The 22,116-nt window shown below is 43.6% G+C and overlaps 1 protein-coding gene across 6 annotated transcripts in view; it reads left to right on the top strand.

Moving 5' to 3' along the window:
• Positions 1–22,116, top strand: part of NACC2 (NACC family member 2) — a 388,129-nt gene that overhangs the window by 286,751 nt on the left and 79,262 nt on the right. For 4 of the 6 annotated variants that reach the window (XM_086921006.1, XM_086921005.1, XM_086921004.1 and 1 more), the window contains one exon: positions 9,695–10,602. In XM_086921006.1, the coding sequence (XP_086777132.1) occupies positions 9,747–10,602 (856 nt within the window). In that variant the 5' untranslated portion in view covers positions 9,695–9,746. Of the gene's footprint in view, positions 1–371; positions 508–7,039; positions 7,143–9,694; positions 10,603–22,116 lie in introns of those variants that run through there. The other 2 variants (XM_086921009.1, XM_086921007.1) reach the window with 2 other exon arrangements.

The raw sequence follows: 22,116 nt of genomic DNA, 5'->3' as shown, positions 1-22,116 counted from the left end.
TATAAATAGGAGAAAGTTGTTTTTTGAGAAGTTAGAATTATGACTTTTACTCCTTGTGTGATAGGGGGATACTTGGAGACTGAATTAAAATAAGTACCTCATGCTTCATTTTAGTAAAGTTATTTAGTATTGCCACCAAACCAACATCCGCTAAACAAAAATCTTGTTTGCAGATCACTTTTCTGCTGTTTAACTTGCTTATTTAACCAGAATTCATTAGTTTGCTTTCAGCAGTGCCCATAAACTGCCTTTTACTATGCAGTGTATATATTTGTTATATCCGTAAATATGTTTTAATTTACCCCATTTAAACCCTTCTAATTTGATTACTAGATTCTCCCAGCGTAACCATGAAGTCTTTTTTTACTTGGAATAGAGGATTTTACAAATCCCGCCCTTTGGCTGTAAATGTATGCCTCAGTGTGCTCCGCCTTCTTATCCCAAACAGTGCACGTCTATAGCTCCTACTGTCCATCCCTTCTAAAGGCCTCTGCCCCCTCATTCATGGTAAGATCCAATGCTTCTTGTCACACTTGTAATCATTTCTTTACATAAAAGCTAAACAAATGTATTTATAAACCGCATTGTGTTATGCCCTACCTCCATTAGAGCATTCTTAATTTTGTGATCTCACTGGAAGAAGTTGTGCATAGTGTCATAAGCAGGAGCATGCATCAGTTCTTTGATCTACAGCAATTTCATGTGACTGCCATGGTTGGAGGGGATTGTTTTCCTTTTGATATGATGATGTTGGAGCAAGTTGACCTTAATAATGTAACAAACAGACATTTGTTTGTCTACAGTTACACCTGCAGGAGAAGTAATAAACTTGTTCAAGAACTTTTGACTGCAGGATGCAGAGAGAAGTGTAGATACGTAGAGAATGCAACTCCCTGAGGGTGCCCCAACTTGGCACAAATATTCTTGTTGAACTGAGGGTAGTATTAGCCACACATCATAAGATTTCAGAATCTTGAGTAAGATACAGTTTGATATTTTCCGTGGGTGCCATGAGCACACCAATGATTAGGTGGCTCGGTTCCAAACAGAAATCATGGCATACTACAGGTTTAACCAACTAATTTTTATTTAATAATCTTTTCTACAGTTCAAAATATCCTCTTGTGTAATAGTTATCAATACTGATCAACACTCACATAAACTTTTGCTTATTTTATTTTGTGAAGTACCCTATATTAGCATGCTTGTGTGACTGATGAGGGAATTGTGAGGATTCCCCAATTGTTGGGAACAGCAGCTTATAAATCTCAGTAAAAGTCACTAAAGATAACAATTCTGCTTTGCCATGCGGGTTAGTGGATACATTCTTCAAAGTTTAATCAAGGGCTTTCATGTTGCAAACTCACACCATTAAACGGAAGCAGCAGTTAATTGGACAAATATAACTGAATGTGCTTTGTCCGTGCAACATGACCGTGATCAAAAGTAGACAACTAACTAGCACAGATTTTAGGAGGTGCTTTGATCATCTAAAGAAACTTTCGGTTGGAAATTGTGTTTTTTCATTAATATGAAAACTGAGGGAGAACACTGATCAAAGTTTTGAAGCTACTTGAAACTGTGGTTTGCCAAGAATGACAGGCTTATGGTTAAATAAACATAATGATAAAAGATATTACAGAAACTGTGTTGTGCAGAGTGACAAGCATGTGGTTAAATAAGCATGGCTTTAAGAGGTACCAGTACTGGAAGCGGCCATCTACTAGCAAAACAGTTGATTATATGCCATAAAATTGGTTTGTAGTGTGAAGAAGATATTAACTTTTCATCAGAAAGCAGGGGAGGATGGGTGGTTTTGTCGAACGGATTTATCTGAAAAAACACCAGTTGTGTACAAAATACTGACAATGCTGATTCTTCAGAGGAAAATAACGAACTTTAATGACTACATAAAAAATACCTAGTTTAAGTCAATATAACACCTACATTACTGGCCCCAATGTTAATTGCAAGTAAAGTAAATGGGTCACTTAAATGTGCATAAATCTGAGCAAAATGCCAAAGTTGGTGTGGCCAGACACCCGTGTACAATGTTAACATAATGTAGGACACCCAGTGTGATATTGCTGTATTCACAGTGCTTTAATAATCATTATCTTAAAATTCTCAAACTGTTCTACATCACAGTGTTTTGTTCATCATGCATAAAGTGTCCTTTGGCTCCCAGAAACCGCATTTAAATTGCCGTTTTTTGACAGCATTATGGAAGGCCATACATTGTATTTTCAAAAGCCTCAGTGGTGGCAAATACTTTGTTACTAATATTGTGGTAGTTTAGAGGTCCCAGCAATGTGATTAGCAAGAAAGATGGATGTCATTTTTGGCTGTCTGACAGTGTGTGTGTATATGTTACATTTTACAAAAGGTTACAGAATCTTCTAGTTGCAACACCTAGTACACCAAATCTAAAAACAGATTTGACTTAGACTTTGTGAATTTTCGGCACAAGTGTACATCACTTTGCTGACAAAACTAACATTTATTGGACGTTTTAAAGGTATGTGTTAAATATGAAATATGTGGAGAAGTGTGGCTCACGGTGTAGAGCAGGCAGACCCGTAAGCTGAGGTCAGACCCGGGACCAGGGTTCAATTCCCGACGCGGCAGGGTCTTGAGCTCAAAGGTCCACGGACTCGATAATTCTCGCTTCGGTGCCTGCTCTAATCATGAGTTCTCACTCTGCAACTCTGGGCATTAAGCTTGCTTAATCTCCACAACGGCCCCCTGCGGCGGGATGCCTGGCTTTCACCTTGGGGATGCCCTGTAGGGGGTATCTCACAGGGAAAAGCCAGGACGGGTTCCCAAGGCAAGCGCCGGGAAACCTCCGGGTAGCTGTGCACTCAATAAATGCAATAATAATAATAATAATAATAATGAGTAGCACAACCACCACAAGGAACACCTAGCTCAGATGTAGGAAAACATGACCAAGACCCTAATGTTTCCTACCTTCATTATAGTGGTTGGAATGTTTGGATGCTATTTTCATAAGGGAGGGGCTAGTGTTTCCAGAGAGGCTTTGCAATAGACACTTAATATATTTGCAGCACTCTTATTAGCATAGACATGTGGACTTCAGGAATAAGATTACAAAGGGCTACATACATTTAGGTTATTCAGTTGCCAAAATATTAAGGAAAATGGTAAAGTGATGAGCACCAACATTACCAATATCAGAAATATGTACATCATTATTATTTTTTATTATTAGAAATGTGAATTGGAATGAGTCAACAAGCCCTAGTTAACGCAGGATGGGTGGTAAGAGATGTATTTACAGCTAGAAGTAAACGGGAAAAGAATATAGACATAAGGAACGCATTGCTGTTGCGTAATTTGAGTTCTCTCGTAGTGCTTTATGGTTGAACACTAAATTCAATGTGTTTTTTTTTTTATTGGAGGGTTGTAATTTTTTTTCTAAAAGCTTCCAATGTTGGCACATAGGATGGGTGGGTTTGGAATCTTCGAACGTTTGGAGGCTGCATTAATGTGAACAGCAGTGGCATCAGTGATCCCGGAGGTTATCCGAGGCTGGGCTAGCTTTTGTAGGTGACATTTTAAGTTCCACCAGCAGGGAGCATCATTGTTCTCTTGCTAGTAACATAATTGACTCCTTCACCCAGGCATCTGGCCTACTGAAAGTTGCCTCTCTCCTGGCAGTTTTTAGGTCCCAGCTAGACCGCGATTGCGCTTCTGCTCCTAGACATGTTTTATATACTTTGTGGGCTCAGCCCTCCCTTAGGCTTCCCAATTGCTGGCTCCATCGTTGCCCTCCTATTCTTTCTCCCCATTTGTCCATGGCATGCATTTGTCATGCCTCTTCTTGTGTTTAGCTGTCCCTGAGAGCAGGGACCAAGTACTATATCAATCCACTGGTCACCATTTTAGCTTCTGTTAAGAACTACTTTTTTCTTTCTTGTAAAGCAATTCATACGAGCAAGCCTGTTTCCAAGCGCTGCCAGCTCCACTCCGTTTTTGTAACCAGGCCTGTAAATCTTAACTAGTCACTTTTGCTGAGCATTCAAAGACCGAGATCAATTGTCAGATGCTGTTTTTTAGTGGCACATGTTTACTTAATAACCCGTTGTTGCTTGTTCTTCGTGCATGTGATTTGATTGAGGTGGGGGCTCGGGAGGGTATTGTTTCTTAATGTAAATTGCAACCCGCGATGGGAGATTAAGTAGTCTTCTGCCGCTCCAAGGGGTAAACATTTTGCCCTAACTGGACCTCACCTAGCAGATGATTGCAATCCCGTCCCGCCAGGCAGTCCTGCAAATACGACTTTATTCCATCCAACGTAAGCACGTCGAAAACTCACTTATTTTAAGCAACTTCATTTTAATAAGCAACACTCGCTGTAAAAAAATAAATATATTTGAAGGAGGTCTGGACTGAAACTACCCCCGCCTGCTTATTAATAGGGTATTTTCAGATTAAACCGCGTATATATTTTGAACTCGTTGAATTCTCTGATATTAATATGTATTGGTGTGTTTTCTACTCATTGCTGTATCTGATAGACTAGTTTGTGGGAAATGTATTGCGCTCTACCACCACCTAGTGGCCAACTTGTTTACAGTCAAATACGTATTGTTTCCTAATGTGGCCCTTCCTGGTCAACTGCTGTTAGTAAATTAGTAGTACTTGAAAGGTTTTTGGGGGTGGTTGGTGGGGGGAGTGCTGTGGAAACAAGTATAGTATTAGATATTTACATTTTCTTTCGTAGATCATCTGAAAACGCTTCCAGTTCATGTGCACGTTTTATTGTTTGTAAATGGAATAGAAACACAGAAAACACACGTTTTAAAGTTTTATCCATACGCAAAGTTTACAAAATACTGCTCATCGTGGAAGATGCCACACCAGTGATGGTCGTCCGGTACATTATTCAGCAATTCAGTGTTTTTTTTCTTCTTCTTTTGGGTGGGGAGGGGTGGGGCTGTGTGCCCCAGTGTTGCAGGTACTGCTTGCATTTGTTTTGCCTAAGTTTTTTGTGTTTGACGAGAGAGAGAAATAGGTTGAATTTTGTAGTGGGAGATATGGCTTGTGGCAGCGGATACAGACATGGGGGATCTTGGGGTGATCGTCAGAGCTGCTTTGGTTCCACTAGCGACTCCCATCACAACCTTGCACAACTGTAGTAGTATTTATTGTGTGGGAGCAGTCTAGACCGCATTGAGGTCTTCAATCAGACTGGTGCCTTCTGTGACTACATCGGGTGGGGGAGGGTGGGCGGTGCACAGAAGAGTGCAAGTCAGTGGCTCTGCCTGTGGTAAGTAGCATAAACTAGTGCATTTTCCTGTCAAAAGATCCCACTTCTGTCCGCGCTGAAGCATTTTCAGTCAACAAATAAGCATGCTGGGATTTGTACCCTCACACCAAAAATGCAACTTTAAAGTAGCCCCATTAACCTTGAAAACTAGGATAACAGCTGTGACGTTCATATGTCTTGCTGCTCTAGTCCAGGATTTTTCTTTGCATTCTGAAGCTCGTATTCCTGGGGTGCTGAGGTCTAACCCACCTCGAGGCCACATTTGGCCTTCAGACTGTCGGACTGAGAGGGGCTGCCAGAATAGTACAGCTTTAAACCAAGACGCTCTGTGATGCTCAATCTTGGCGTATACCTGCATAATGGACAAATGGCATGGGTTTTAACTTTACTTTCTAAATTGACATTGTACGCTGCGGGCACTTGGGTGCTGCGTCTGCCTGGGGTACACTGACCATCTGGCCATGCCATGCTGAAGCACATTGGCACTGACCAAGCCAATAGCGCTTACATTGCTTAGACAGGTTGCCTTTGCCAGTGTTTGTTCCCCCTGATCTAGCCCTGTTTTAATGTGTATTATTGCTTGATGATGAAGAAATGAAGTGGTGGCAGCAGGCACTACTTGCTGGCTAGGTGCTATCTGGGAGCATGCATGAAAGAGGCGCTACTTACGCAGGCTCATTTTAAAGAAAGCATTGTGGATGTGTTTGTGTCTGAAGCGTGTTGTATTGATCGGTGCATGATTATTGATGTCTCATCACGAATGTTCCCGAGTGGAGGGAAGAGGGTGGTCTTAGGGCTACTGGTTAACCAGGGCGTGGAATGAAGAGGTCCTCGTGGGGGCGTGTTGGCCAATAGCCCAGAAAGAAGCGCCTGTGAACTTTTATGGTGGATGAACTTTTTAAAGCATCCTGCATCTTTAAGAGTCTCTCAGCGGATGGAATTGAAACGTTTCAAGAAGCAAACTTGTTAATGCAGTGTAGAAAGACGCTCCAGCCGCCCACGCGCGCCTGAGACAGGTACATTCTGCGCCTCCATGTTCTCTGCGCGGCGGCTGCTGCAGCCATCAAGCATTGCGTCTGCACTTCTGAACTGTGGCTTTTAATATTTAAATACCCTGTAATGATCACCGGGGCGGCGGGAGGGGCAGGGGCGGGTGCCGGGGGGCTTGCCAGACTCGGGGTGGGCATGCACCACCGTCAGCAGCTCCCCCCCCCACTTCCACCGGAGGAGTTCAGCGCCGTCCCCGCCAGCTCCGCAGACTGTTTGGAATAGTTTAGATGCCTGGACACTCTGGGCGGCAGCGGAGGCACTTTACGGCGTAATTCATATGTAAAAGTGCGCCATCGATGCGCGGCGCCTTGGCAGTTGCCGTGGCACCGCGCAGCGCTTCCTGGGCGCGCACCCCTGCGCCCGCCGCCGCCGCCGCCGCTGCCATCCTCTGTGCACTGCGGTGACTCATCAGCGCCCGTCCTGGCCCGGCCGGCGCTCGCAGCATTCCTCTGGCACCCGGGCACCGCGCACTTTTTTTCCTCCCTTTCCAAGCCTGGCTTTTGAAAACTGGCATTTGCTGGGCTCCGAATGAAAGGGCTCTATTCATCGCGCCGAGCGGGCTGAATGTTAATCTGGACCGGCCCCTTCATTGAGATGCGCAGCGCTGCACCGGAGCTCCGACTTGAAGGAAAGCCTCGGCGGCTCCAGCACACACAAGCACTGGGCTTTTTTTTTTTTTGCAACTCTTCTGTTTTTTTTTTTTTGTTTTTTTTGTGTGGTCCTCTGCATTTCAGCCCGGATGCTGAGCTGGAGTCTGGCGCGGAAGCGTCCTGTTCTGAACCTGCTCTGCTCTGGTAAGGTAAGTGGGGAGGGGTCTTTGAAGTTCTGTAAGGGACCCTCTTTACTGAAACTATGCAGAGATTACCCCAGTGGCCACACTGAACTGGACGCATAGCGGTGAACCGGCGTTACTGGTCCGGCTGCCGGATATACAGCAGACGTTGCGTTGTTTAGCAGGTTGTTTGACCCAAATCCGAGAGATTCACTACGTTTCCGGAGCCCCGACCAATAGTTTATTCCACACATGCCAACTTCTGCGCCCTTTGTCCCTCCCTCTCTCTCTGCCACTGGCCGGACGGTTCACTGCTTTTGCTTTTCAACTTTCTGGAATTTAGTTATTTCAGGAAGCCTCCCCATGGGCACCGAGGGGTTTCCATGCCACGATGCACCCGCACTTTAGACCCTTCTAAATAGCTTCCTGTGGTATTAGACACGCCCTGCAGGGACACTGGTACCCTTAATGGCTCCAAATATGTTTGGTTACAGACATGGGTCAATTGTAAGATGTTTGATTTAAAGACAATGGTTGCTTGCTACCTGTAACTTGTTTGATTTAAAGACCTGGGTATTCGTGCTGCCTGTAACATGTTTGATTTAAAGACATGGGTAGGCGTGCTGCCTGTAACATGTTTTGATTTGAATACATGGGTACCCTTGCTACTTATAACATGTTTGATTTAAAGACATGGGTACCCTTGCTGCTTATAACATGTTTGATTTAAATACATGGGTATCCTTGCTGCCTGTAACATGTTTAATTTAAAGACCTGGGTAGGCTTGCTGCCTGTAACATGTTTAATTTAAAGACCTGGGTAGGGTTGCTGCCTGCACCATGTTTGATTTAAAGACATGGGTACCCTTTCTGCCTGTAAACAGGTTTGTTTTACAGACATGGGTACCCTTGCTGCCTGCAACATATTTGATGTAAGGACCTGGTACCCTTGCTGCCTGTAAACATGTTTGATGTAAAGTCCTGGGTACCCTTGCTGTCTGTAAACACGTTGGGGTACAGACCTTGGTACCCTTGCTGTCTGTAAACACGTTGGAGTACAGACCTTGGTACCCTTGCTGTTTGCAGCGTGTTTGATGTAAATACCTTTGCACCCAGCTGCATCTAAACCTGTTTTATTTGAGTTTCTTGTAGCTTTTCTCTTAAGGCAGTGCTGTTTATGGGATGCTCAGCACTCGGACGGGGGAGGGAGGGGCTGGCATTGCTTAATGTTCTCCAGACAGCCTGCGTGGACCAGCAGTGGCCGCTCACTCAAAGGTTTGATGCACTGAAAGCCCCTCAGGACAGAACCGATCGACGTTCACCTGAGATAGGCACGACTCTGTTCTCAGCAGCAGCAGCATTGCCTGACATCAACCCAGACACCGAGGGGGAGGGGGTGGGGGCGCTGTCTGACTTGGCGAGCTAGCCTTGCACTTTGTCAACTCAGCCTTTCTTGTCGAGACGGGGGCTCCGGGGGTCTTACCAGCCTTGTCTGCACAGCTATGGCGTGCTCTCCGCTCCAGACGCTGTGCATTGTTTATACACGCAGCATCGGTCTGTGCTACCGTGTGCCAGACGGGGTGTGTGCTCGCACTGCAGCAAGGCTCCCGGTATAGACAACGCAGACACCTCGCGCGCCCTGAAGCCGCGTGCAACTTTCAGAGCCCGATGCCCCCGCCGTGCCACCGTCCGACCTCTCGCCTCTGCTGCCACCTGCCAGCCTCTCTCCTTTGGTGCCCACCGAGTCTCGCCTGAAGAATCGTAGGGCTCACCCACCTGCCTGTTGTCCCCCATTCTCGGCAGTGGAATATTCTAATGCATACACGGTGAGCATTAGTCTGCACGTTCAGTCTGAGGCCGCCAGAGGCGAGGCATTACCCGAGGTGACCCCAGCATGACGGAACCAATGCGGCCAGGGGGGTGTTTAAAGCAGATCTGTAGAGATAACGATTTTTGGCAAAACAACAAAACCGAGACACATTGTATGTATATGTATTATATATATAAAGAGATATATATAGATGGGTACAGATGTATATATGCAGTCACATTTCCTTTTGTGTGTATAAATGCATCGGAGAGACCCCCTTTTCTCGGATGTTCTTAATTCGAAACTGGCATTGGGCCATGTATATGTATATAAAAAAAAATCTTCAGATATTGGGAAGTTCAGATGCTGGGGACGGCAGCACCTGTATCATTTCAGAAGTTGAACATTAAATCCCAGGATTCACTCACTACGGCTTTTTTTTAGCGTTCAGGGGACTTTTTGTAATTTTAAAGTGTATATTTTAAATTGATTTTTAATGTATTATTGGTATCAAACCTGGTTGTAGAGGATTCAAATTGGGCAGTTGGGTGAATTGGCACACAGCGAGATAGCACTGTTTGCCCAAGATCACACCATCTCGCCAAGTGAGTAAAATTGGGTTCAAACTATGGTGTCCTGGTTTTAAGTTCAGCTGTCTAGTCCTTGAGCCACACCTGCCTTGCGGTAGTGTGTTGTATGCTTTTTAAACCAGCTCATCTCATTTGTGGTCTTTATCTTACACTTGTCTGTTTGCTGTCTCCTTTTCCAGATGTCTCCTTCTCCGAATTCAGCTGCACTGAAGGCCTAGAGGAGCTCCAGTCATGTCCCAGATGTTGCACATAGAGATTCCCAATTTTGGGAACACGGTTTTGGGCTGTCTGAATGAGCAGCGGATCCAGGGGCTTTATTGTGACGTTTCCATCGTGGTCAAAGGGCAAGCGTTCAAGGCTCACCGGGCGGTCCTGGCGGCCAGTAGCTTGTACTTCCGGGACTTGTTTAGCGGCAACAGCAAGAGCGCATTTGAGCTGCCCGCGACTGTGCCCCCGGCATGCTTCCAGCAGATCCTCTCCTTTTGTTACACTGGAAAGCTCACCATGGCTGCCAGCGAGCAGCTGGTGGTGATGTACACCGCTGGGTTCCTGCAGATCCAGCACATTGTGGAACGAGGCACGGACTTGATGTTCAAAGTAAGCTCCCCGCATTGCGACTCGCAGACCACCATGATCGAAGATGGCAATTCAGAGCCGCAAAGCCCATGCAACCAGTTGCAGCCCGCGTCTTTGCCCTACGCCACCTCCCCGACGCTGCCCATCCCACTTCTGACCAGGATAAAACACGAGAACCTCGAGTTGCAGCCAGCGGGCCATCCAACGAAGCGGCCTCTAGAACCTTCCACAAGGGACACAGCAGGAGGGAACATTGGGGCCACTGCCCCCCTCAAGCTATCGCGGTTCTCCTACTACGGAATGCCAAGCTTAGCGGCACTGATCCCAAACATACAGCAGGTGCAGTATTCCCAGGGGGAGCGCACCAGCCCAGGAGCAAGCAGCATTCCCACTACTGATAGTCCCACTTCGTACCACAACGAAGAGGACGAGGAGGACGATGAGGCGTATGACACCATGGTGGAAGAGCAGTACGGTCAGATGTACATCAAGTCAACCGGTGGATACTCAGGTAATGCACATCCCTAATTCTTCATTGATATTGTGGTTTCTTGCAAGTGAAGAACATGAAACATATGACACAGAATGGAATATGCATAAAATTACACTATATATGAGGAATGTGTGTGTCCAGTGGTTGATCAGTTTTACAGAGTTTTCAAGAGAGAAAAGGCAGGCATTGTTGTGTTTTGTTGGTCAGATGTCCAACGTAGGCTCAGGGAGGCCAGGATCCACATCAGATTTTCAGCGTGGTCGTGGACTATATAAAAGATGTCTTATGTAGATGTACAGAAAATATGGCACAAAGGTATGAATCAAGCAGTGAAAATGATATAAGTATTACGTTTGAAAAAACAATACTTTTAATAGTTTGGGAAAGAAACCAGTTGCTCCCCAACCCCCCCCCCCCCCCAAAATCGAAAATGTTATAGGATATTTACACCAAGGACTGCCTTATGTGTATTTGTGTCCTATAGAGGTGTGTCCAGCACGGCCATACCACGTGACTTGTGTACATACTACTTTGGCATCAGTCACAAATCTTAAGGGAAGTGCCCCTCCAGTGTTTGCGTAACATCTGTGCAAACACTAGTTAAGTGAGACACTGGAGTGAGCAGACGCCTTGGCAGGAAATGGTCTAATTTCAGTTAGCAAAGATTAAGGCTAGGGCTAGAGAGTTTTAGGATTATATTATAGGTAAATGATAGATTTGCCTTTAGTTTAAGGTTGTGCATTGGGCCGATGGTAAGCGTTAGGGCAAAGGTTATAGATACCATTTGGCTTAATTTGAGGTCCCAGTCTAGGAATAGGGTTATTGTTAATGTGATGTTAAAGGTGTGAATTAGAATTAGGGTAAGTGTTTTGGCTAGAGAGTGGGTAGGTCATGGCCCTTTGCAGTTTGGGGTCAAGACTAGGGCACATGACAGAATCGTGTAAGCGGTGAGGTTAAAATACCTTACAGCGTGGTGTGGAGTGAAGTCTAGGACACATAACATCACAGGGTAAGTAAGTGATGGGGTTACAGTGCCTTACAATTTTCAAAAAAGCATTTGGTCTCTGAGAAATAGAAACAATTTCCAACCTTTGACTTGAAGTTCATTACTGTTTGAGACATACATTTGTCACTATGCCATAAACATGTTTTTTTTCTTCTAAATTTAATGTTTAGTCTTTCAAACTAAATGTGTAACATTGTAAGAACGTGTATGTGAATTATGTGGATACAGTTTCATACTTTGAGAGTTCTGGGAGAATGTTGGAGGGTGCAGGCGGGGTCACATAGCAGTGTTGGGATGAGTGCTGCATGATGTTGAGACATCACATTAGGGAGCAAGTCACCAGCCTGAAAGCAGATCTGAGTTCTCAAAGTTTAAATAAAAAGAAAAAAAAGGAAAGCCAGAGAATGGGTGGCACAGTAAGGAGTGAGAAGGCTGAGAAACCAATAATATTCAAGGTTTATTTGAGATGCTGCGCGTGGTGTGGGAGCGGGTGGGGCGGGGCAGGTTGAAGTGAGAAAGAAGGACCTCGTAGCATGCATTAAAGGAGCGGGCAAGAGTTTGGAAGCGGAGGGCAGCAGATGAGAAAATTGAGTAGTGGACGCTGGCATGCCAGTCTAACAGAGAAGATATGAGCCAATGATGGGAAAGATGAAAGCGATTAATCAAGAAGGAGCGTTTAATTACATGCTTGTATTTTTCATCTTACTGTTTGGCAAAAAAAGAGCACAGCTCACAAAAACACTTTCCCTAAATAATTGTGGTCGATGGCTAGTAACCCATTCTTTCCTCGAATATTTGGGGGCATTTTATTCCTTAGCTTTTCAGGGGCATAGAAATACAGCAATGTTGGGGGCGATTGGATGCTTCGTACACTAACGCCCTCTACCTACAGCTACCCGCACAAATTAAGCACTGTACACTCTGATGGGAAAGCTTTGAAAAAAACAAGCCTAGGAATGGGAGCAAGCAGTCCAGCTGATGTTGAGTCGTGTGAGAAAACTAGCTATTCTCAAGCATGGGACTTTGCGCATGGGCTTTCCATCATGAAAGCCTTCGAAAGCGCAGTGGGAAAATCCATAGTCACCTGACAAAATAAATATAACTTTTATTTTAAAAAAAATTGCTAAGAGGAGATCGGGTGTCCAAGCTCTGTAAATTTATTTAGTACTTAAAATGATTATACCTTTCCCAAAATCGTGCCTACATTTTTAGAATTTCAGTGGGTAACAGTTTTGGGTAAATGGGAAGGAGTCTGCCTTCCAGATAAAGTTTGTGCATGCGTGGCTTAGAGGTCTGCTGATTTTTTAACATGGAGAGTTGACCAATACAGGTTTATAACTGCAGGGCTTATATTATTGGCCCTCCGCACGGGTCTGCAGAGCGGACGATCGTCATGCAGCAATAGCCGCTTGGCCATCTCCCATGATTCAGACTTGCACTTTCAATCACATTGCACGTGTGACCACTGAGCCAAGCAATTGGATGGCTGACTGTTGGGGAGTGGGACCATACAATCCTGCTATTGGCTGGCTGACTCTTGAGATGTTGGAGGATCAGCTTGAGGAATGCAGTGCGCAGTCCTAGCCCAGCTCCCCCTCTCCCCCCCCCCCCAACTCTGCAAACTACATATGAGTAATGAGTTGCTAGTCCACCACATTTGCAAATGTTGCTATCATATTTCAAGGTTGTGACGCCAGCTCCTGCAAGATGTCGAAGCATCGCTCCAAACCTTCAGAGTGACAGACAGAATGTGGGAGGGTTTTTTAGACTTGGGGGGGAAAAGTAGCCTGGTGCACCTTCATGTGTCTAGGAATGTTTGTTTAGTAGCTGCCTATTGACCCTAATGGCAGCATTTCCTTATGCTTGTGTATTGTTGGATGTGCATGGATTAGGTCTACATTTGTTTCGTCATTGATATTAATTTGCATAGAGAGGAAATGTCTGCCCTCTTTCCCAGGCCCAGGCGATCTCTCTTGACCATGACTCGATTGCTCAGTACATGCGGGAGGCCTGTTGGAGTACCCTAGTGTCACTTAGTCTGTTATTCATATGTCGTTCAGTCCCTTGTATGATAATAAACGTGCCTATGGTTTAGTCACACTTTACCATCAAGGGACAATGTTTTTGTTTACCTGCTCACTTGCAACTCTGGACTCCTGCCGATGGAATGTTTAGTAGCACTGATCTGAACCCTGGCTCCAGAGGCAGCCTCCTGTTTTAAGGCCTGTGGCCAGATGTAAAAGGCCTTGATACATTGGTGAGTAGTCTTTGTGCCAATCCTCAGAAACACTTACAATGAGCTTTGGCCTGTACCTTACTACATCGGTTTGTCACTAGCTCATTCGATATGTCCGGTTTTCTGAAAGGTTGGTTGGTTGACGTCAGTGTGGCCTATGCTACCCAGCTTTCATATACCCTAAATATGGCTTAAGTTTAGATGTGTTTCTCTGTCGCATTAAAGTATAAAAGTGTTTACAGACTATGTCTAAAATTTTTGCCCAAAAAGGCACTGCATCCTTTCTATGATGATCCAAGAATCTGCAACGTGGAATATCTATCGCCTGCAGCAAATTAAACCCTCTATCCCAGAGTTAGGGTATAGGTGCTTGCAACAAAGTGAAGTGAGGCTATACCAGACTTCAGCAGAGATGGCCTGTTTCAAACTATGCAATCTTGTATTTGTGGGAAAAGAACAGACCTACATGTGCTCAGATGCTTTTATTGGTAGTCGGTGATCTCCTGAAATTAAATTCTAAAATGTTGCATGCTCAACTGAAAGAAGCAAGTTGCCAACTCTGATTTCATTCAGTGCAGTATTTACTTCTGGCTTAAGGGTACACATTATTCTCTTCTGGGTCACAAAATCAACAATGAGCGAGTGTTGCAACCTGTGTGTTAGTTTTTGAAGCTTTAATGGAAGCAAAAAGAATTGCTATGGGTTGCGTTTCACCATCAGTAGGGTCCATGCATGGACGCACAACCATCATCTAGGAGTTGTACTGACTCTCCAGCTGTAATATTGTGTTGCTCACTTACTTCGCATGTTCAGGCCAATTGGTGATTGTTTGCATTAGTCTGTGGGGGATGTCATTTAAACATTCTAGTTTACAAGTCTCGTTCCAGATTGCGCTTGAAGTTTAGTTGCGGGATACCAGTAGAACTCAAATTCCAAAATGTACTCCATCTCTTTGATCCCAAACCAGATTTCTCGTTTCAAAAGTACTATTCGGAGCACTAATTCAAACTTTCTAATTTAGACCTCTCTCACACCAGCCTTCACTTCTGAGTTTATATTAACGCCTTGCAGGCCACAAAATGTGTTTGTGTATGTTTATAGTAACCTTGGGTGCACCATCTCTGACTGTTATTCAGCCTAACAATATGCTTTATTTACAACATAGGAATTACCAACTATGGTGCTAGTTGCAGTTGAGCAAAATTCGGTTTGGTTGTGCTTGTTAATTATTTTAAAGTGTTTGTTGCAGAGTGCTGTTACAATTGGGGGTGTTTGACAAGTAGACGAGCAATGAAAAGAGGAAACTGAGGATCGAGGAGGATAAATCAAGTTGGGCCTGGAGGGATTCCCTGCAGTTACACCCAATTGGTGGATCTCGGGCACTAATCGTGGTTATTTGCAGCCTTCGAGACGGTGAATCTGAAGAGCTATCTGCAGCATATGCAATAGGGCCATGTTGTGACATTACAATTTATAGTTCATCTGCACATTTTACTGAGGCAAAGCTTGCAACAGTTTGTGCACATGGGGTGGAGAGCTGCAGTGTTTGAGCTGTTCGTTCCTTCAGCTTTTACGTACAGTTGAGTTTGCTCAATCACGTATTTAGTCTGTTTGTGGTTTTCTTTCATTGGTGCCTGGGTCCCGAGCTCATTCTAGTTTGTCTGTACACAGTTTCAGAAACTAAGAGAGTAAGCAGGCCTGGTTATTTGATTATCTCTTTTCCTTCTGATTGCACCTTGTATTGATGATGCAGTGAAATAATTGTTCTTTATGGATTCCTCACTGGCATTGAGAAATCCATAAAGAACAATAATTTCAGATTGGGTTGTCTTAATATGTTTTGACCAGAATGGGGATTTACATTGAAGTGTATGGAACTCTCTAATGCTCCCATATGATGTACTCTACATAGATGTTTAATTTAAAACTTCTTCCTTTTTACTGGCAACACCACAATACCCCATGCTTGCCAACGTCTTCCCCAGCATCACCATCTACGTAGTAGAGTTATAATGGCACTTATTTTTGTAAACAATTGTCTTTTAACATCCTCTTGCATGTGTTGCTGAGGGGTGGTCTGGTGGTACTGGGTAGTTCTTGAAATAGTGCAAGGAATTTATTGTGCTGAGAAGTTGGGATTCTGCTAGAACCTGGAGCCTTAAATGTTTCGCCAAAATACCCTCCGTCTGCTCCGTTTTAGCGTGGTCTTCAGTTGTATAAACATGTACAGTTGCATGCGTGTTCTGAGCTTGGTTTGAACGCGCTTCTTCTGCCTGTATTGGCACTGTATTGCTCATCTTTGTTTTTTAATTTGACTTTAACTCGAATATTTCTAAATGTGTTTCCCAACTTCAGAAGGTGACTAGGTATGTGTGTAAAATAAAATTAAATAAGTATACCTTACAAATGTTAAAACAAAAAGAAAAACAATGCAAAAGGAAATAATTGTAAGAAAAAATTATATTAGAGTGTAGGCTACTCTTTTGTTTGAAGTATTAAGTTGTTCTCCTAAATTAGAAAGTCAAGCAACGAAAAAAGGATCTTTTTAAAAACGTGGGATTTTAAGGCGCAATAAAATATTGATAAATATACAGCATTTTTAAGAAAGTTAAAAGGAGGCCTTAAACATTTTACTAATGTGAGAAAGTATACCTAACTGTGCTGTCGACTTTGAGAAAGGGACAGGATGTACAGTTTTAAACAAATGTGCTTCGGAGAGAAGATACATTAAAGTGCATCTTGAAATGCGGTTAATAAAAGTAAAAATAAATGACCTTAGAAATAGATGGAGAACTTAATTCCATTTGACTAATGTAGAAACGTGAAACTAAATGTTTGATGTGGTTGAGAATGTGCCCAGCGACATCTTTTGTAGAAAAATGTGGTCCAGAAGGTGCCATATTTCAAGGCTTCAGTTTTTTTTTTTTTTTTAATAAGCGAAGATTACGAGTGTCTACGTTGTTAAAGAAGATAGGCCTCGCACTTTAGGTTTAGCCTATGCATGCATTGTCAGCGAAAGCTGCTAAGAAGGAAAAAAAGCTTAAAAACGGGCTCAGAGCCCATCCATTACTTACCTCCATTACTTACCTATAGTTTGCGTGAGTTGGGTTCCTTGTCACTACTTTCCTTTCTTCTTACTGGTCATGCTCCTACTTCCTGCCGGCTGCGCACCTCCTCCTGCAATCCTCCTGGGGCTTCTTACTTGGGGCATTCATCCTCTTGTGGAGCATGGACCTATCACAGCTTCCTGTTGGCATCCAGCGCCTCTCCACTTGGCGCACGCTTCTCAATGTACTTTTTTTTTTTACTTCAACTTTTTGCCATGTACTCTATAAGAGTGCATGGCAGTGTACGGCCTCCCCACACATATCCTCCTCTCGCTGCCCTTTGTTGCTTCTCCCTCCCTGCAGCCCTCGTTTTGCTCCCCTGCCCTCATGCGGTTTGTTTTTTCCCATCTCCCGCCCTCCTCTCTCGTGTTGTTTGACCCACCCATCCTGTGCTGTTTTTACTCATATTGCACAGCAACATGGGCTACTGTGCAATATGGCTTAAAGGGGGGAAAAAAGCGAAATGGCTTGGTCAGCGATGGTCGCGTCATAGCTTTTTTTCCTGCTTTAAGCCATGTTGCACAACAGCTTGCGCTGCTCTGCAACATGTCTAAAAACATTGGGAGAGTGGTTGGATCTCGCAGCGGCGAAACCCGTTGGATTTGCCAATGCTTGTTGACTATTCAGCCTACAAACGTGCACTATGTGAAGGTGGGAGGTAAATAAGGTGTCCTGCTGTGATCAGCTGAAGCTGTACAAGATTACTTCCGTGCGGTCCTTGGTCGGTACCCGTAGCACATTAGATCCCGTGAGGATGATGGGATCAGATACAGAGAAATCCGGTGGTTTAACCAGCAGCAGTTTGCAGAATGGGTTGAACAGGTAAAGAGCAGCAAGCAAAATGTTGCTTTTATCCACGCAGGAAAGATCAAAGTTTCTGAAATAAATGGTTGTAGAAAATGTTTTTATTGCAGGGTTTGCTCGTTTCATCAGTATGTTTTAAAAGTTTTAATATGAGACTCAATAGTGAACCCAGGACTTAATTGGGTGCTCAAGTGGCACATGGGTTGCACACCTAGTGAGCATAGTGTTGGAGCCCAAAATTGTTGTTAGTTGAGGCAACTATGAGTATGTTTTATTTCCTCCAAAGTTTGATTTGAGAAGACTGAGGAAAATCCATTTGTGGATATGACAAAGTCCTGTATTTCATGAATCCACCAATGACCCCTAGAGCTCAAGCTAGTTCTGCTTGATGGAGAGGTGAATCGAGATACTGGATCAGGTGGCGGACTCATGAAGATGGAAATGAACATGATTCCTACGATGGAATCGGGGTCAAGCAGAAGATTGTTTTGTCTCTATGCAGGAACTTGTCCTCCTTGTCTTACTTTTCTTCACTGTTCATGTTTGAATGGTAGAAATGGCGAGCTTTGTTTATAATCCCTGTGCTTCCTTGAATAAATGTGTCACACTTTGTTCACTAATTGTTGATGTTCTCCTCGATTCACAGACCCTCAATCTGAAACATTCTATTATTTTGGGATTACTGTATTTCATCTTTCAGCTCCGCTAATCCCGGGGAAGCGGGTTTTGTCTTTACGGTGTGACTATCATCCATAGTTTGCACTTGGTTTGCTCTGATATAGTCTTCTCATTTCAAAACCAGATACCAATGATCAAGAGAAATACTGTATTCTGTGTTATAAGAAAAGGGTTTGGTTTTCAGCTGGCACTATGGCCTCAAACAGGAAGCAAACTTTTTATGTACGGTCATTAAAGCTGTGTAGAAAGAGATGTCCACTGTGCATCCCAATGCTGTGTATATAGAGATGCCCACTGTGAACACCCTATTGGGATGTGCCACTTAGTCCTATCACACCAAATATTGCACAAAGGTTTGGCATCACATCCTCCCAAACGTAGGGCTGTGTGTTGGTCCACTATACAGGCTCTTACAAAGAATCTATACTCTGTAAGAATGGGTCTGAAGCCTAGTTCTTAGGCTTGTGGTAAGCATTAGTTGCCAGACAACTACCTGATGTCTCTCCTCCTGTGGGCTTACACTTGACGGGAACCACTGTGCCTCATTTGGAACTTTCCCCCAAAAAGTGTATTCCACCAAAGAGCTGGAAAACACGCTTTTATTTAAAATATTACGCGAAGGTGTGGAAATTGGCACCATGGCTGATGCTCTTTCCAGCTCTCTTTTTTCGCTATAGTCCTCTTTCAGTTTTTTACAAAAAGCTCATTTAATTTGCATATATACATACCATTTTACAGGGTGAATGGTGTACTCTCCTGCACACTATTTTTAAATGAGAAAGTTCCTAGTCAGTGTTTAGTTAGAAGCGTTCTATAGTACCACACATTGTCCTAGAGCTGCTTCAAGGCACAAAGCTCGATGGCACTGTGAGTCATGGTGGATGCAAGTAAGCTCTTGCATATTTCATTTTCAAATGATACTATTGGCAAGGTGTTAGCTGAGTGAATTGTTAATTTTGTTAATAATGTAGCGCACGGTTTGCTATTGCCAGAGCACTGCAGGTCTGAAATATAATTCTTTTATTTCAGTGGAGTTGGATTCTTCCCTTGAGTCTGGATTAGTGGAGATTCATGGTTGTGACCATGTACTCCAAGAAATTGATCAGGGTTGAGGCTTTTGAATGTACATTGCTGGATCTGCTAGATGAGCAAAGAGCTCTAGCAGGGGTACGGGGGATGCCGTCCTTTACAGATAGTCCGTCCATTGTTTCAGTAGGCCTTGTGCACAATCCGTAGTTTCAACTTACTTATAGACTCCTCTGGACTGGTCTAAAAACACGTACGATCCTGTAGGTCGCATTTAACCTGCCAGCCTGATTTCTGAGTCGCTGTTTCAGCAGTTGTGTGTATGTCCTTAATCGGAGTGGGCCATTATCAGGCCTCTTGTCAGCTCTTTCCTGTCAAAGGTTTGTAAGAGTGGAACAGTCTACGGAACGTAGAAAGTTACAGGTAGACTCTGGAGACCACAGGATTGATTTTACGACCTAGTGAGAGGCCGGTGTAGAAATGACTCTCAGATGTCTGCGTTCTTTCAGTTTGCAGCTATGATTCACAGTTTAAGGGATCATGAGGTGACCTTCTACCCCAGTTTTGAGAATCTCAAATTTGACTCTATTCATGCAATGGAGCACTGTATGTCATCTATTGAGGAACCTTATATCTATTGAAGAACCTGTTGAAGGCATCTGAAGATGTTTGCAGGCTCAGTTTGCTAGTCATAAATGACATTCTAGGAATGTATGTTCTCATTGTCCCCTAGTATCTGTTTTGTAATGAAACTTGCTAAGACTCTCCCATTCGAAGCAGAGCACCAGTAGTCAGAAGTGCTGGTACAGAAATATATTTGCCCATTTAAAGCATTTAGTGGGGTGTATGATGAGTGCATTTACCCAGTCTATCTGGTAAGGTGGTGTAGGTGCCTTCACATGGCATGATCAGTTTACTCTGCCAATTTATGCAATAATAAAAGAAACCAATGTGATTGTCCCCAAAACAGCATTTTGTGATTTGCAGTCTTTTCATTTTTATACCTGATTGAGGAGACACCTGTTGTTCAAATACTATTAAACTTGTGTTGGCAGTATAGTTGTAGTGGGATTAAACTGACCAACCAAGACTCTTCACACCATGGCAGGAACCCTGATTTTACAGGTGTAAGCGATCCTGTATACAAATATTACTTGTGCACCTAGTAATAAGCTCGACATTTTCATAATCTGTTTATGGGGGACTAATTCTACGCAGTAGAATAAATTGCGCATGAACTACTTCGTACACACAAGTCTTTCATATTGATGTGCAACCTATCACTTCCTGCAAAGGTCATTTCCATTGTGCATCGTTTATCCCTCTTGTAGAGTATCCTCATTTTACAGTCAGTCAGGGAAAACTCAAATCAGGATTTAGTCAATTGGCTCTCAAGGGCAGCCATTCACCAACAATTGCGTTTGTGCACCTTTTCCCTTGATGCCCTTGGCCTCGGTCTTCCCATAAATTGGAAGCCCAGTTCACCTGTCCCATTTAGTTTGGCACAGTGGTTCTTCATCTGTCTTCAGTTCCATTCATAGGACTTCATGAATTCTGTCTCACATTGCAACAAATAATGCTTGGTATGTGTTCAGGCCATACAATGTAAAACCTTTTCCTACGAGATCACTTTGATCTTCACTTCCATACATGTCTCATATATCTGGTTAAAGCTTATTACTAGAGTGTCAGGAAACATCGCTGTACTATTATTTCTCCGGTTTATGTGAGCGAGACCTGGACAGGTAAAAAATCGCGTAGCATGCCCAATAATGGTGGCTTATTTACTTCCAGGATTAAAACGTATCTATTTTTTCCACACACTTTGAACCAGTAATGGACAGTGTCCTGTTTTGAGTGATGTTGTCACCAACAGTGTTTCTTGTTCCAGATCTCCTCTCTGCAGCTTACATGTGGGGTAGGTCCCAGTTTTTGGAAAATTTTCAGTTGATAAAGTTTGTCAGCCTTCTCTCAGCCCTGTATTGTAACCATGTTACCCCGTCCCATGTTTGATGCACAGCAACATTCGGCTAAAGTCTGGTGCCGTAAGAAAGTATGAATCCTCGTTTCGTTCAGTTGTACAGAAAATTCTAGAAAAGCGAAGTGTCTGGCCGTGTATAGGTTAATTGTCAGACTATGGTGTTCCTGAAAATTAGGTCACTGTGCCCGTTTCCAGCAGTGTTTTTGGTGATGTGCCATAGCATCTATTTTAAAGAAATGCCTCTCAGTCAGTACCTTTTTAAGTTTACTTCTGGTATTTGAAACCTTTATCCTTCTGGCAGACCCAGTCTCTGTATAACTGTAGAGTTGTATCTTTTTTTCTATTCACTCATCAGGATCAATTTGGGCCTTTTCTTTACTACTTTGGGTCCTATTTGCTTGGAAAATGCACTGTCGATAAAGATAGTATCTTCCAGTTCCTTTTCTGTAAATTTGTACTGTGATCACACGCCTCACCTAAGTTGTCAAAGTTTCTTTACAATGAACCATATTTAGTTTGTTTTGGTAAACCAGCGTCCTGTCCTAGGGGGGTCACCTCTGATATCAAGATAAATTCACATCATTTCATATTAAGGGTGGTCAATTCAATTTAATGCACCCAATTTTTCATAAACCTGTTCATTTGGAGGCCTTCCCTGAATTCTGAGTGCTGTTGAGTTCCTTTCAGAAACAGG

Source organism: Lissotriton vulgaris, chromosome 5 (assembly GCF_964263255.1).
Source record: "Lissotriton vulgaris chromosome 5, aLisVul1.2, whole genome shotgun sequence".
NCBI classification, from domain to species: Eukaryota; Metazoa; Chordata; class Amphibia; order Caudata; family Salamandridae; genus Lissotriton; species Lissotriton vulgaris.
The sequence above is the reverse complement of the archived record's forward strand: the minus strand, read 5'-3'. Positions and strand labels throughout refer to the sequence as shown.